Source organism: Notolabrus celidotus, chromosome 6, assembly GCF_009762535.1.
Source record: "Notolabrus celidotus isolate fNotCel1 chromosome 6, fNotCel1.pri, whole genome shotgun sequence".
Taxonomy (NCBI): Eukaryota; Metazoa; Chordata; class Actinopteri; order Labriformes; family Labridae; genus Notolabrus; species Notolabrus celidotus.
The window spans coordinates 10,711,548-10,727,257 of NC_048277.1; the positions used below are offsets into that span (position 1 = coordinate 10,711,548).

General features: G+C 40.2%; 1 protein-coding gene across 1 annotated transcript; it reads right to left on the bottom strand.

Moving 5' to 3' along the window:
* Positions 1-4,758: 4,758 nt before the first annotated feature.
* LOC117814884 (myosin heavy chain, fast skeletal muscle-like) lies at positions 4,759-15,059 on the bottom strand. The gene is made up of 39 exons (XM_034686441.1): positions 14,839-15,059; positions 14,636-14,774; positions 14,384-14,540; positions 14,271-14,298; positions 14,084-14,183; positions 13,894-13,986; positions 13,740-13,803; positions 13,561-13,659; positions 13,362-13,465; positions 13,102-13,240; positions 12,864-12,982; positions 12,394-12,543; positions 12,116-12,286; positions 11,734-12,034; positions 11,518-11,588; positions 11,326-11,413; positions 11,095-11,212; positions 10,887-11,010; positions 10,176-10,312; positions 9,835-10,090; positions 9,512-9,754; positions 9,253-9,429; positions 9,027-9,172; positions 8,845-8,935; positions 8,371-8,760; positions 8,121-8,247; positions 7,914-8,032; positions 7,631-7,827; positions 7,329-7,512; positions 7,079-7,244; positions 6,832-6,956; positions 6,408-6,716; positions 6,112-6,315; positions 5,900-6,025; positions 5,637-5,807; positions 5,425-5,529; positions 5,229-5,324; positions 4,967-5,098; positions 4,759-4,829 (listed from the first exon to the last, which is right to left on the bottom strand). The coding sequence occupies exons 1-39, from the start codon at positions 15,057-15,059 to the stop codon at positions 4,809-4,811; spliced, it is 5,808 nt and encodes a 1,935-aa protein (XP_034542332.1). The 3' UTR covers positions 4,759-4,808.
* Between the last annotated feature and the right edge of the window lie 651 nt (positions 15,060-15,710).

The following is a 15,710-nucleotide window of genomic DNA, read 5'->3' on the forward strand; positions in this document are numbered from 1 at the left end:
ATAAGTTGGTGAAGGAAACAAAGTCTAGCATCAGTATAACTCATCCAGATCTTTGTATGAACAGCTTTGCTCATGAAATGCAATATCTGTACATAGAAAATAATGAAATTCCAAGTTTTTCTTACCTGACCCCTCTCTTTGTGTCTTATTCACCAATCCTGTTTAAAGAAATTTGTTAAATTTGTTAGGGTAGGTGTGAAATCATAGATTCACCAAATAATGCCTTCGATTGAACTTTTATCATGTCAAAATATTGTAAATTTGTCTGATGCATTGAAGAACGCAGCCTTACCACAAGCAGGAACCCACAGATCTTCTGTCACACAGTGCTTCCTAAAGGACTACTTATATTCTGTGGGGTTTGCTGACACATCTAAAGTTAAATGTGGATTGCTATCCAAATGTGGTATGGTAATATAGACTGATGTGGTGTTCATGATTTAAATGGTGTTGACAGGATATACATCTAATGTTTCAGGTTTCAGTTAGTCTGGCAAGCATTAGATTTATGCTTGATCATTACTTCTATTCAGGTTTACTTTGAGCTCTCGACTATCTAGTATGTTTAAAATAAATTAACAGATCAAAAAAATATCTGTTGTTTTTTGTTTTGATTCAACTAAGTACAATATTTAGAAATCTAAATTTGTCTAGTTCCAATATATAATCTACAAATATTTTACTGTCTTTTGTTTTTGTACAGTCAATTAATCTATGGATATAGTTGGTAGGTTATTATTTTTTAAATGGCATCCACATCCCTTAAAATAATTCATCATCACGGATTCTGAATTGAAATAGATATCCTCTGGTTACAACTCTAGGACCTAAGAAATTTAGGTGTTTTATTTGACTCTGAATTTTAATTTAAACCACATGTTTATTTTATCACCAAAACAGCTTTTTATCATTGAAAGAACATTTCTAGAGTGAGGCTGTTTCTCTCTCAGCAAAACAGAGAGACTAATGCACGCTTTTATTACCAGCAGGCTAGACTACTGTAATGCTCTCCTTACTGGTCTTCCAAAGAACACAATAAACAAACTGCAATTAATACAAAATGCAGCAGCAAGAGTTTTAACAAAGACCAGAAGGAGAGCACACGTTACGCCTATTTTAAAATCTTTACATTGGCTGCCTGTTTCTTTTTGTATTGATTTTTGAATTATTTTACTAGTTTTTAAGGCACTGCATGGCCTCGCGCCAACCTTATATCAGATATGCTTTTAGTGTATGAACAAGGCCTCTCAGATCCTCCGGCTCCTCTCTTTTAGCTGTTCCTCAGTACGTATTTATTCAGTCTGGCTTTTATGTAGGGTTTGACAACTTACTTTTTACTGTTATATTGATTTAAATGTTGCTTTATTTTAACTTAACTGTTTATCTTATTTTATTTTTTGTATTCATTCATTTATTTATTTTAATTTATCTACTCAGTTTTATTGATATTTTTAGCCTTAATCTTATTTTCAACTCTTATCCTTACCCCTGTAAAAAACTAAATATTTTAACTATTTATATTCTTAATATTAATCTGACTCTTTAACTTATTTTAATTACACATTTTTTTATTATTTTTTTAATAGGTCTTGCCATTATTTTATTTCTGGTTCTTTCTTGTCTTCAGTCGCTGTAAATCACTTTGGGTTGCATTTGACCAGTATGAAAGGTGCTATATAAATAAAGCTTGATTGATTGATTGAATTTGGAGGTTGCGCCATACTTTGTCAAATTAATAGAAAACCAGTTCACACTGATGACCCTCATTAGTTTCACCTGTGTCCTGTGTTCCACACCTTTGTTGATTACTCTGTGTATTTAGTTCCTCTGTTTCCCCTGTACTGTGTTGGACCATTGTTCGTCTTCCCTGTAACGGTACAGCGGTTTGGCATTGTCTTTCCTTGTTACTTGCTGCTTTGCGAAGCACAGCCATTATTGTTTTTCAAGTGTGTGAAGACCAAGCGGCAACCTCCGGTCTAAAAATATGAGTCAATGCGGAAGTGTTAAAAGCTGCAGTTCATCGAGGATCCGCTTGAGGCTGGCTCCGGAAGTACCGGAGTCAACAATACACATACACATGAATGGGGAAAAGACGATCTTTGCAGCATTAATAAACATGTTTACAGCCTGGTACAAAAGATGAGAGTAGTCTGAATAGCTAATTTCTCGATGTCCTCTCACTGTGAGGGGGGTGAATTTTTTTCTAATTCGGCAATTTCGAAGATATTGAGATGACCAGTCTTCCAATGAGAGGCACAGCTGCCTGTGGGAACACTGCAGCTGTTGGCTAGGAGGCTCAAAGCCCGCCTCTTTACGTCACACTGGCTCGACAGAAGCAATATGGCTGCCGCAGTCGATTGGTCTCAAAACAGCTCTTCAGAAACAGATGGGTGACGTCACAGATACTACGTCCATATTTTTTACAGTCTATGGTGAAGACTTAGGTATATACAGTCATGGCCAAAAGTTTTGAGAATGACACAACTATTAATTTTCACAAAGTCTGCTGTTTCAGTTTTTATAATGGCAATTTGCATATACTCCAGAATATTATGAGGAGTGATCAGCTCAACTGTAATTAATTGCAAAGTCCCTCTTTGCCTTGAAAATGAACTTTATCACCAAAAACACATTTCCACTGCATTTCAGCCCTGCCACAAAAGGACCAGCTAACATTATTTCAATGACACACAGGTGTCACACACATTAACACAGGTGTGGGTGTTGATGAGGACAAGGCTGGCGATCAATCTGTCATGATTGAGTGACTGGACACTTTAAAAGGAAGATGGTGCATGACACCATTGTTCCTCATCTGTTAGCCATGGTTACCTGCAAGGAAACACGTGCAGCCATCATTGCATTGCACAAAAAGGGCCTAACAGGGAAGTTTATAGCAGCGAGTAAGATTGCACCTCAGTCAACCGTCTATCGAATTATCAAGAACTTCAAGGAGAGAGGTTCAATTGTTGCCAAACAGGCTCCAGGGCGCCCAAGAAAGTCCAGCAAGCGCCAGGACCGTCTCCTGAAGGTGTTACAGCTGCGGGATCGGGCCACCACCAGTGCAGAGCTTGCTCAGGAATGGCAGCAGGCAGGTGTGAGTGCATCTGCACGCACAGTGAGGCGAAGACTTTTGGAGGAAGGCCTGGTGTCAAGGAGGGCAGCAAAGAAGCCACTTCTCTCCAGTAAAAACATCAGGGACAGACTGATATTCTGCAGAAGGTACAGGGACTGGACTGCTGAGGACTGGGGTAAAGTCATTTTCTCTGATGAATCCCCTTTCCGATTGTTTGGGGCATCTGGAGGAAGGCTTGTTCGGAGAAGACGAGGTGAGCGCTACCATCAGTCCTGTCTCTTGCCAACAGTGAAGCATCCTGAGACCATTCATGTGTGGGGTTGCTTTTCGGTCAAGGGAGTGGGCTCTCTCACAATCTTGCCTAAAAACACAGCCATGAATAAAGAATGGTACCAGAACGTCCTCCGAGAGCAACTTCTCCCAACCATCCAAGGGCAGTTTGGTGATGAAGAATGCCTTTTCCAGCATGATAGAGCACCTTGCCATAAAGCAAAAGTCATAACAAAATGGCTCGGGGAACAAAACATTAAGATTTTGGGCCCTTGGTCAGGAAACTCCCCAGATCTTAATCCCATTGAGAACTTGTGGTCAATCCTCAAGAGGCGGGTGGACAATCAAAAACCCACAAATTCTGACAAACTCCAAGCATTGATTATGCAAGAATGGACTGCCATCAGTCAGGATTTGGTCCAGAAGTTGATTGACAGCATGCTAGGGAGAATTGCAGAGGTCTTGAAAAAGAAGGGTCAACACTGCAAATATTGACTTATTGCATGAATTCTGTGTAATTCTCAATAAAAGCTTTTGATACTTATGAAATGCTTCTAATTGTATTTCATTATACCATAGAAACATCTGACAAAAACACCTAAAAACCCTGAAGCAGCAGACTTTGTGAAAATGTAATATTTGTGTCATTCTCAAAACTTTTGGCCATGACTGTACACTTAAAGTTGTTATTTGGACATGGATATTAACTTAATAAAATTGATCCACATATAATTAAAACAACATTAATCGTTCTGATAACTCAATAATTAATTGTTGGTTCAACTAAATAGCTGGTTTTGAGTGCTGTACCCGTAATGGCTATAAGTTAGAAGTACTGTTCGGGTTTACAGTGTAGTTTTCATCCAAAATACCTCAAACACTGTAGGTTTACACTTAGTATATAGGCACTTCACCTGACCTTTCTCTTTTTCCTCAGGGGTAGAATGAATAAGAAGCTCTAAAACCCAGCTCTTATTAAATATTTAGCACTGAATATTGAATGCTGTTGAATGTTGAACGATATTGTTGACTTGTGATTAGCTGTGGCTACATTATCTTTAAAAAAAATTACAACAAAAAACTGGCACTTCTTCTGGTATTAGAGGGCAGAACCTGTGGCCAATCAACTTGAAGCACTTTGTCGCACTTACTAAGGTTTTCCCTCCAGTCTAAATTCTTGCTCGTGTTGTGCGTCGCTTTGGACAAAAACGTCTGCTAAATGAAATTGTAGAATTGCAGTATTGTAGCATATATTTGGGATGATTTTTAACCTAGAAACAAACCATGCCAGTTAGCCACCAATTCTAATGGAGACTGTTAAAGTGTTTTGGAAATGATTGAAATGTACATGTGCTGTCTTCAAAAAAAAATACAGAGAGCAATTCAAGATCAAAAAGTATTTTATTATGGTTTCTTTCACATCATATTATATGATAAGAGATAGCCCATCAGCTGGAATGCTTCACTCAGCTGCTTCTTTTCCCTGTAAAAAAGAAATAAATTAATCACTCAATTTTCACAGTACATCCCTGAATACATGTATACAAAAATTGCTTGATGAAACTTGAAATACGGGGAAACTTATCAGTTCAGTTTTTGAATTTCTAAATATAGTTTTACCTTGCCAGAGTCACGGCTCTTAACTCTCAGTTTGTTAACCTGGGACTCAGCTATGTCAGCACGCTCCTCAGCCTCCTCAAGCTCATGCTGAATCTTCCTGCACTTGGACAGATGAACATTGGCCTGCTCCTCCTGAAAAATGCAGAAGTCGACATAATGAAAATTTCAAATGTTCAAAATGTTATCGAACTTTACATAAAGAATACATTTTGTCAGGTGATTTTTGTTTGAACATGTGTTGAAACAAATTCTATGTCCTTACCGCTTCCTCAGACTGCCTCTTGTAGGCCTTCACCTTGAGCTGCAGCTTGTCAACCAGATCCTGCAGCCTGGTAACATTCTTCTTGTCCTCCTCAGTCTGTAATAAAAACAAAATACAGATTTAGATTTTTAATCATTTCAAATTGTAAATATGCTTTATTGATTAAAATGTTACATCTTAATAAAAGTGACTTTACCTGATAGGTGAGCTCCTTCACTCTCCTCTCATATTTGCGGACACCCTTAACTGCATCAGCTCCACGTCTCTGCTCACCCTCAACTTCAGTCTCCAGCTCACGCACCTTCAGAAAACAATGAAAGTACACTAAGTAAAGTAAAATAAATCTGTTTTTAAAGAGGATTTAACCTCTTAACTCAGGTGTTCAAATTCTTAACACAACCTTCTTACCCGAGACTCAAGTTTCTGAAGCTGCTTCTTGCCTCCCTTCATGGCCAAGTTCTCAGCCTCATCCAGGCGGTGCTGCAGGTCCTTAACAGCAACCTCGAGGTTCTTCTTCATTCTCTCCAGGTGAGCGCTAGTATCCTGCTCCTTCTTCAGCTCCTCAGCCATCATAGCAGCCTAAAGATAACAGAATTTAACACTGGTGAGAAATGTTGTATAAAGACAACTGATCATGACCAAAAAATAAGAATAAATTAAAGTACACCTACATCAGTGATGGCCTTCTTGGCCTTCTCCTCTGCATTCCTTGCTTCCTGAACAGTGTCATCCACTTCACCCTGAACCTGGACCAGGTCAGTCTCAAGCTTCTTCTTGGTGTTCAGAAGGCTTGTGTTCTAAAAGCGTAGAAATAAAGAGTTATTATTTCCCCCCCAAAAAAGAGTATGAATGCAGAAAGTGGCAGAAATAAAAGAAAAGTCACCTGTGAGTGCAGAAGTCCAACACGCTCACTTGCGTCCACCAGCTCTTGCTCAGCAATTTTACGGCTTCTCTCTGTCTGTTCCAGACCAGCTCTAAGTTCCTCAATTTCAGCCATCATGAGGCCGTTCCTGCGATCCACCATTGCTGCTTGTTCTTTGAGGTCTTCCTGGGCTCTCACAGCATCATCAAGGTGCAGTTGTGCATCCTAGTGAAAAATGTCAGGAAAATATGAAGATGAGTGCTAAAATGAAAGAGAACTGATCATAAACTCTGCACAGTCTCTGTGTGCTACAGTACCTTGAGCTGTGCCTGCACATTCCTCAGCTGTTTCTGGGACTCAGCAGCCTGGCGATTGGCGTGGCTCAGCTGAATCTCCATCTCATTCAGGTCTCCCTCCATCTTCTTCTTGATTCTCAGGGCATCATTCCTGCTCCTGACCTCAGAATCCAGAGTACTCTGCATGGAGTCAGTCACCCTCTGGCTGTTCCTCTTGATCTGCTCCATCTCCTCATCTTTCTCTGCAAGCTTCCTGTCCACCTCACCCTTGATCTGGTTGAGCTCCAGCTGGACACGCAGGATCTTAGACTCTTCATGTTCCAGAGTTCCCTAGTGACATAAAAGATAATTATTCATCTTAATGTTCCTAACTTTTGTAAAGTATCTTTCAACAGATTCAAATATTTTGAATTTTACATAAGATTTCTCAAGAAAAACAGTATACCTCAGCCTCCTCAAGAGCAGTCTGGATCTCAGACTTCTCAGTCTCCACCTGCTTCTTGGACTTCTCCAGTTCATGGATGCTCTTGCCAGTCTCACCGATCTGTTCAGTCAGATCTGAGATCTCCTCTGAAGAGAAATTTATGGGATTTGTATTGTTAAGCCTCAAAATGTAAAATGAGCATTGAATAGAAGAAAGAAATACAGCTTTTTTCAGCATAGTGTGTCTGCAGTATGTAGTGAGAGCTTACGCTGCAGGTTCTTGTTTTCACGCTTCATGGTCTCCAGCTGATCCAGAGCTTCCTCGTATGAGTTCTTCATCTTGAACAGCTCAGTGCTGAGAGAACGAGCCTCCTTCTGAGCTCCCTCAAGCTCTGCCTGTCCCTCCTCGTACTTCTGTTTCCATTCTGCCAAAACCTGATGTGCAATTCATTTTCTCAGTAATTGATCAAAACAATGTTGAAACGCATCGTGGTTTCTTGGATTTCATGTAGAGCTGACCTTGTCAAAGTTCCTCTGCTTCTTGTCCAGGTTAGCAGCCAGACCGTTAGCTCTCTCCACATCAATCATGAGGTCCTCCACCTCACTCTGGAGCCTCTGTTTGGTCTTCTCCAGAGAAGCACACTTGGAATTGACAGCCTCAATCTGCTCCTCAGCCTCCTGAAGGCGCTGGGCAAGCTTTTTCCTGTGTGAAAATGGTGTGGTTGGTCTCAGTGAAAACCTTGAACTTACAAACACTGACAATTTTTTTCATGTAAAAAAATTCAAATATCTGTTCATGTGTTGTATGAAAATGAACTCACTTGGCTTCCTCAAGCTCCTCAGTGCGCTGGATAGCATCAGTTTCATACTTGGATCTCCACTGAGCCACCTCACTGTTGGCCTTGGACATTCCACGCTGCAGCTCAGCCTTTGCCTCCTGCTCCTCCTCAAACTGCTCCCTCAGCAGGTCACAGTCATGGCGGGCCGATTGCACTCCATGAGCAAGAGCATTCTTGGCCTAATGTAAGAAATTATATTCCGTGTAAAACATGTTTAAAAAATAACACGTACAGAGTTATCTTAACAAAGTCAAATTTTTCTTACCTTAACCTCCTCCTCAATCTGTCTCTTCAGCTCCTCAATCTGCTGAGTGAAGGCCTGTTTGCCCCTGGTCAGTTGGGAGACAAGAGCCTCTTTCTCTTCAATTTGACGGCTGAACTCACCTTGTTAGAAAGATGTGTTGAAATATTAGTTTGTGATACACTTTTACAACAATTGAAAAAAGATCTTTCAATTAAAATTTGTAGATACCATTTTCTGTCAGGAGACGTGCTTTCTGTGCACTCATGTCATTGTTTTGACGGACATTTTCATCATTCTTGGTCTTAATTTCAATAAGTTGGTCCTCAAGGGTACGGCACATCTTCTCAAGATTTCCCTAATGAGAAAAAGAGATATCGAAATTGGTGATCCGATTTCCTTTAAATATCTATGGCATTGTTCAATGTACTCACTTTGGCATTAAAATAATGTTTAATATGGATAAGGTAATATGTTGTACCTTTGCTTTTGCTACAGCCTCCATGTTGCTGGAGAGATCATCAATCTCCATCTTGTATTCGCTCTTTTCCTTCTCAAGCTTCTGCTTGACACGCTGGAGGTTATCGATCTGCTCTCCCAGCTCAGCAACGCTGTCGGCCTGTTTCTTGCGAAGAGCTGCAGCTGTGGCTTCATGCTGCAGAGTGGACTCCTCAAGATCACGACGGAGCTTCTGGAACTCAGCTTCACGCTTCTTGTTCATCTCAATCTGAGCAGCAGTGGCACCGCCAGCCTCCTCCAGCCTCTCACTGATCTCCTCAAGTTCCCTGGAGAGGTCAGCTCTCTGCTTCTCAACCTTGGCACGAGCAGCCCGCTCAGCCTCAATCTCCTCCTCCAGTTCCTCAATACGGGCCTGTTAAATGGAGGCATGTTGTCTTTCAGTAAACTTTTACTTAACTTTAAAATGTATGTATTTTCTTTTAACACAATATGTCACCTGAAGCTCCTTGATCTTCTTCTGAAGCTGAGCACCCATTGACTGCTCATCCTCAATCTTGCTGAGGAGCTGGCTGATCTCAAAGTCCTTCCTGTGGGGATTACACAAGATCATTTTAAGAGCTTGTGTGTTGGCTATAATCTTTTAGTATTATGTTTGGTAGAATTGAAAGACAATGTTACTTTTTCATTTTCTCATCAGACTGCTGCTTGTCATTCTCAAGATCCATGATGGATTCCTGAGCCAGTTTCAGATCACCCTCAAGCTTCCTCTTGGCTCTCTCAAGGTCCATACGCAGCTTCTTCTCTTGCTCCAGAGAACCCTCAAGCTGAACAGTAATGTAAGTTTTTAATGACGAGGCTCATCACCCATGTTAATTTGCAAAGCTGAGTGACTATTAAAACTTACATCATCCACTTGCTGCTCAAGCTTGGTCTTGGCCTTGGTCAGAGTGTTGACTTTGTCTTCCTCAGCCTGCAGATCATCAAGAGTCTGCTGATGAGCCTCCTGAAGGGCTTTCTTTTCTTTGGTCAGCTTAGCAATGCTCTCATCCTGAGAGGCCATCTCTTCAGTCAGGTTCTTCACCTAAATTTGTAGCAAAAAATTGTTTATATGTGGTAATCTCTGGATTTTCCTTAATGTGCAAGATAATCAGTTGTTCCCAAACCTTGTTCTCAGTGGCATGTTTCTCCTTCTCCACTTTGGCCAAGGTAAGCTCCAGGTCATCAATGTCCTTCTTGAGCTCAGAGCATTCATCCTCTAGCTTTCTCTTCTTGGCAGTGAGCTCAGCATTGATTTCCTCCTCATCCTCAAGTCTCTCAGTTGTCTCTTTGAGTTTGGCCTCCATCTGAATCTTACTTTTGATAAGTCCCTCACATCTCTCCTCAGCATCTGACAGATTCTCTCCTTCCTGGTTTTCAATGGAAAAAAGGTTGTTTGCAGATCCACATTATGCTAACAGAAGGAGACAGAATATAAATGTATACCCACTGATGCGACTTGCAGCTGCAGGTCATTCTTCTCCTGCAGGAGGGACACCATCTTCTCCTCCAGTTCCTTCTTTTTGGCCAGGGCAGCAGCCAGGTCTGTCTTCATCTTGTCGTAGTTCTCCTTCATCTGACTCAGCTCCTTCTCAGTTTCAGCGCTCTTCAGCAGAGGCTTGATCTTGTAGTACACCTTCATCCATGGCCAGTGTTTGACATTCATGAATGAGCGGACGTTGTACTGGATGGTATAGATGGCTTCTCTGTGGACAAGAAACAGCTGTTAAGGACAATGTAGTTTTTTGACTTTTCCTTAATTTTATTTAGTACAATCTGTTTTCAACATGCCTCCTCTCCGTCATCTTAACAAACTCCTTCCTCATGAGGTAACCACGGCACAAAGCTTGAGTCATTGTGACCAAAGATGCCAGTTTTTCATCTCTCATCTCCTCAAGGGTACCCAGGAGACCAGCTTTGAAGAACACCTGAATAAACAGAAAACAGTAGTTTATGGTTTATTTTGCATCATACACTACTCTAACACCAAAGATGGTACTTTAGGACCTGGAAAGTGTGCACCCCATTCAATATGAATCTCTTACATGTAAAAAAGAACTCTTTGGAGAATATTTTTCAATTAGCCAGAGATTAAGTTTCTTTAAAAATTTCATACTGTCAATAACCAAGACATGTGTGCCACATTGCCAGTGGCAGTTATGCTTAAGAAAACTTAGACACATGTAGGAGCAGTAGCAGTAGTGAATTGTTGACAAATTTCACTGGGGAGAGACTTGTGACAGTGAATTTATTGTGATTTAACAGGCAAACGTTCTTATATGTTCTGGAGCATTAGTAGTGGCCACATGGGTGTGCTGTTTGGCCTCATCTATTTATCTTTACTTTACTTGTTCCTTGGCCCATGGCCTCAAACTCCATCACAATGTCTTCTAACTTGGCGATGTGATTTTTAATTAAGATTAAAAGCAAAATAAATTGCAATGTACATATACCCTCCTTGGTAACCACAATTAAGTTAATGAATGCGAGAAGGGTGCTTACCTTGGTGTGTCCAAATCTGTACTCGTCATGATTGACATCAATTGATCCAAGCAACTTCTCTGAAGCCTTCTTGTTATCAATGAACTGGCCCTCAGGGATGACACTGGCATTCAGCACTTTGTATCTTTAAGGAGGGAGTTCATTATCAGTGTGAGCATTGTCCTTGTATCCCCTGCATTTAATTTACCATTCATATTTCAATTGATACCTCTGCTTGAAGTCAGCATAGACGATTCTGCTTGGGAAACCTTTTCTGCAGATTCTGATACCCTCCAGCACACCATTACACCTGAGCTGGTGGATGACCAGGAAGTTCTCCATCAGACCTGTTAAAAAATGTATTATAGCAAATTTAGTGTTAAATGATTGACACAAATTAAATAACAAGCTAACCAAACGATTCCTCAAATAATCTATTTAGATTTTCTTTTCCATGTACCTGGAGTCTTTGACTCATTTGGAATCAGGCAGCGCACAAAGTGAGGGTGGGTGCTCCTCAAGTTAGTCATCAGCTTGCCCAAGTTCTCCTGTGGATCCAAAGTGTTAACTCTTGTCATGAAATATATCAGTGTGAGTTTGCTTGTCATCTGAGATATGATTGAATATCCAATTCTGCAATGGAAAACCTTACCCTAAACTGTGAAGACACAGTCTGCATAGAACCACCCTTCTTCTTGCCTCCCTTCTTTGCACCACCAGTCTCTGTTGACAATTAAGAAAATACTGTCAGAACTAGTAAAACAGTTCATGTAAATCCATGCTAAAGTTTGTTCAAAATCAACAAGCAAAACAAAACTTGACATAAATCCATTTTTTTTTAAATATATTGATGTTGTCACAATCATACCCTCAACAACAGGTGGATAGATAACAGGCATCAGTTTGACTGAGGACTTCTGGTACAGCTGAATGACAGACTCATTCAGTGGATCCTTGTTCTTGTCCAGCCAGCCAGCGATATTGTAGTCCACAGTACCAGCATAATGTACCAGGGAGAAGTGGGCCTCAACCTTGCCCTTGGCGGGCTTGGGCTTCTCAAATGCTTTGTTTTTGCCAAGATGCTGGTCATACAGCTTGTTTTTGAAGGATGTGTCTGTTGCCTTGGGGAACATGCACTCCTCTTCAAGGATGGAGAAGATGCCCATGGGCTTGAAAAAAGAAGAAGTATATTATTAAAGGGAACAATAAGTAAAACTCAGTTACATAGAGTCACCAAATGTAATCATTACCTTCTCAATCAGCTCAATGCAGGCAGCCAAGTCCATACCAAAGTCAATGAACTCCCAGATAATACCCTCCTTCTTGTACTCCTCTTGCTCCAGAACGAACATGGTGTGGTTGAAGAACTGTTGCAGTTTCTCATTAGTGAAGTTGATGCACAACTGCTCCAAGGTGTTGTACTGTGATCAGAGAGATACATCAGTTGTTATCTCAAAAACAAAGGGAATGATTGTGTTATGGAAGGTCACGAAAGGAAAGCCAATAAAACCTAAAATATGAAGCTTACATCAAAGATTTCAAAGCCAGCAATATCCAGCACACCAATGAAGAACTGCCTTGCTTGTTTAGTATCCAACATCTGGTTAATACGGATAACCATCCACAAGAACATCCTCTCATAGATAGACTTGGCAAGGGCAGTCACTGAGTTCCCGACCTGAATAAAAAACAGGTATTATATGATTTTAGTCAGTCAAGCATTTCATTTCAAATACCAAGTTATTAGTTTTCTGAACTTTTGTTTATGAGATGAGTGACACCAAAGATCTTAAATAAAAACTACATCCCAAATAGTACTCAAGATATACTACAAAATACGTTTCACGTTTCATGTCTTAAACTCATAAAAAACACTATTACATCAAATTCCTTGTTTTAGTAAAACGAAAAAAAAAACAAATGTATTACCATAATACTGAAGTAGAACTAAAGTAACCCTAATTTTTTTGTTTTAAGATATTGATATTTCATGCTTACCTGAGGTACAGTCTGTCCCTTGGTGACAAACTCATTTCCGACCTTCACTCTGGGATAGCACAGAGCCTTAAGCATATCAGCAGAGTTGAGACCCAGCAAGTAGGCAACCTTGTCAGCATCTGACAGAAATTAAATGACTTTAAGTTTGTACAGACAGCATGTGATAATGTCAGTCATGATAGAGGACAAGCTAGTCTAAAAGAACATTTTGCAAGCATCAATTAACATAGAAACTCACCCTCTGTGCCATCAGGCTCAGCCTGCTCCTCACGCTGCTTCTGCTTGAACTTCATGTTGCCATGGTGGAGCACAGCACCAGTCAGTTTGTAGATGCCCATCTTTTCCTCACCAGTGAAGCCCAGGATATCAATAGCATTCTGTGTTTGAAAGAAGTGTAAAAAGGAATGTTAACTTTCTGGAAATTTAGTAAAGGGCAATTTTGGTATTGCAAACATTCACAAAAATACATGTAAACATTTTGTAGTCACGGTCACGCACATCAGTGGCTTCCAGCTCAACTTTGTCATCAATGCTGGCCACAGTGATCTGACCCATGCTGCACATGGGGAAGTCATAGGGGTTGGATGAGATGAGTGCCATTTCTGGAAAACAAAGAAAAGGGTGGAGAGCTCAAAACATAGTTGTATATGAACTTGAGGAGTAACACAGGGATATTTGAGTTAAGCTTTGTGTATACCAATCAGCTCAGGTTTGTGGTTGGTCATCATCTGGAAGAAGATGTGGTAGCCTCTTTCATCAGGAAGCTGGAATGTCACTCTAGACTTCTCCAGCAGATCTACAAATGTTGTTCATAAGTCAAATCCTGGCCAAAATGTTGTCCTTGTTTTTTGGATGTATCACAGGATTTGTACTTACATGTCTCAATATCAGCACTAGCCAGTTTGCCAGTTGTGCCGAAATGGATTCTGATGAATTTACCCTGTTTGGGAAAAAGAAAGTTTTGACATTCATGAACATGAGCAATGTTTCACTAGACCTCTCAGATTTGCAAAAATCCCTCCATACTTACAAAACGAGATGAGTTGTCATTTCTCACAGTTTTGGCATTACCATATGCCTCCAGCAGGGGATTGGCTGCAATAATCTGATCCTCAAGTGAACCCTATAATGAAGATTTAGAAGTGATATCAGTTTTTCTTTTCTTTGAACCATATGAAAGAATACTGAATTGTAACCATTAATCATGTTGATACTCCCACCTTTGATGTATCCCTCTTCTTGTCTCCACCAACTGAGATTGTTGCAAAGTACTGAATGACACGCTTGGTGTTCACAGTCTTTCCAGCACCAGATTCTCCACTAGGTATAGAAAAAGACTTGTAAAGACTTGTTCATTTTCTTTGTCAAGATATAGAACTAAAAAATATCAACAAATACGAAACTTACGTGATCAAGACGGACTGGTTCTCCCTATCTGTTGAATAAAAACAACAAAGTTATTAATTATGTATTTCTTGCTGCAGAAATATAACATCTGACAAATTATGTGTGTGCCTTACCACAAAGCATGAACTGATAAGCGTTGTCAGAGACAGAGAAGATGTGGGGTGGAGCCTCCATACGCTTCTTGCCTCTGTAGGCACTGACAACTTCAGAGTCGTACACTGGGAGCCATTTGTAGGGATTCACAGTGGCACAGAACAATCCAGAGTAGGTCTGAAATTGGTCAAAAGGATCCAAGAATTACCTCAATGTTTCCTACATGTGAATCAAACTGAAAAAACAAATTGTCATAAAGCTCATTTTCTTACGTAGATCATCCATGCTGCATAACGCTCTTTGAGGTTATAAAGCACAGAGGCTTCATTGAGATGGGTCATCATGGCCATGTCCTCAATTTTGTCGTACTTGGGAGGGTTCATTGGAGAGACGTCATCTTCCTTGACTGTCCTCTCCTGGAACAGGAAAATTGTCAAATGAGAACTGATCAACTGAGGGAGAATTTGACTTTGACTTAAAGATACCAACCTCCTGAGTGTCCAGGACTTTGACGACGACTTTGCCACCATCCTTACTTATGATTGTTCCCTTCAAGTACAGCTCTTTGGTATCAGCCACATAGCAGGCAGACTTGGCATCAAATGGTTTGCTTTGAGCCTCAATTCTCTCCTTCTCCGGCTTACGGAGGTAAATGGCAGCTTTGCCGTAAACGGCCATCTCCGCGTCTGTACTCATGGTGGCAGCTTTTTCCTGTTGGGTACATAGGAAATGCCATCTCAGAATTAGTTCTAAGTCCATGTGATTAAAAAGTAATTGAATTTGGAATTCCTTGGAAAAGTAAAACATGTCCAGATTGAAACCATGTTTCAACATTCTTACATTAAGTTTTTAAATACCATTACAGAATAAGCTGGTAAAGGAAACAAAGTCTAGCATCATTATAACTCATCCAGATCTTTGTATGAACAACTTTGGTCATTAAATAAAATATTTGTCCAGAAAAAATAATAAAATTTGAAGTTTTTCTTACCTGACCCCCTCTTTTTGTCTTATTCACCAATCCTGTGTTAAATTTGTTAGAGTAGTATTAAAATCATAGATTCACCAAATAATGCCTTCGATTGAACTTTTATCATGTCAAAACATTGTAAATTGGTCTGATGCATTGAAGAACGTAGCCTTACCACAAGCAGGAACCCACAGATCTTCTGTGACACACTGCTTCCTAAAGGACTACTTATATTCTGTGGGGTTTGCTGAGCCATCTGAAGTTAAATTTGGAATGCATTCCAAATGTGGTATGGTTATGTTGACCGTTATGGTGTACATAATAACCTGTAGACTGAGTTACTCTACTTTCTTAGGTTTCATAATTCAGTTAGTCCA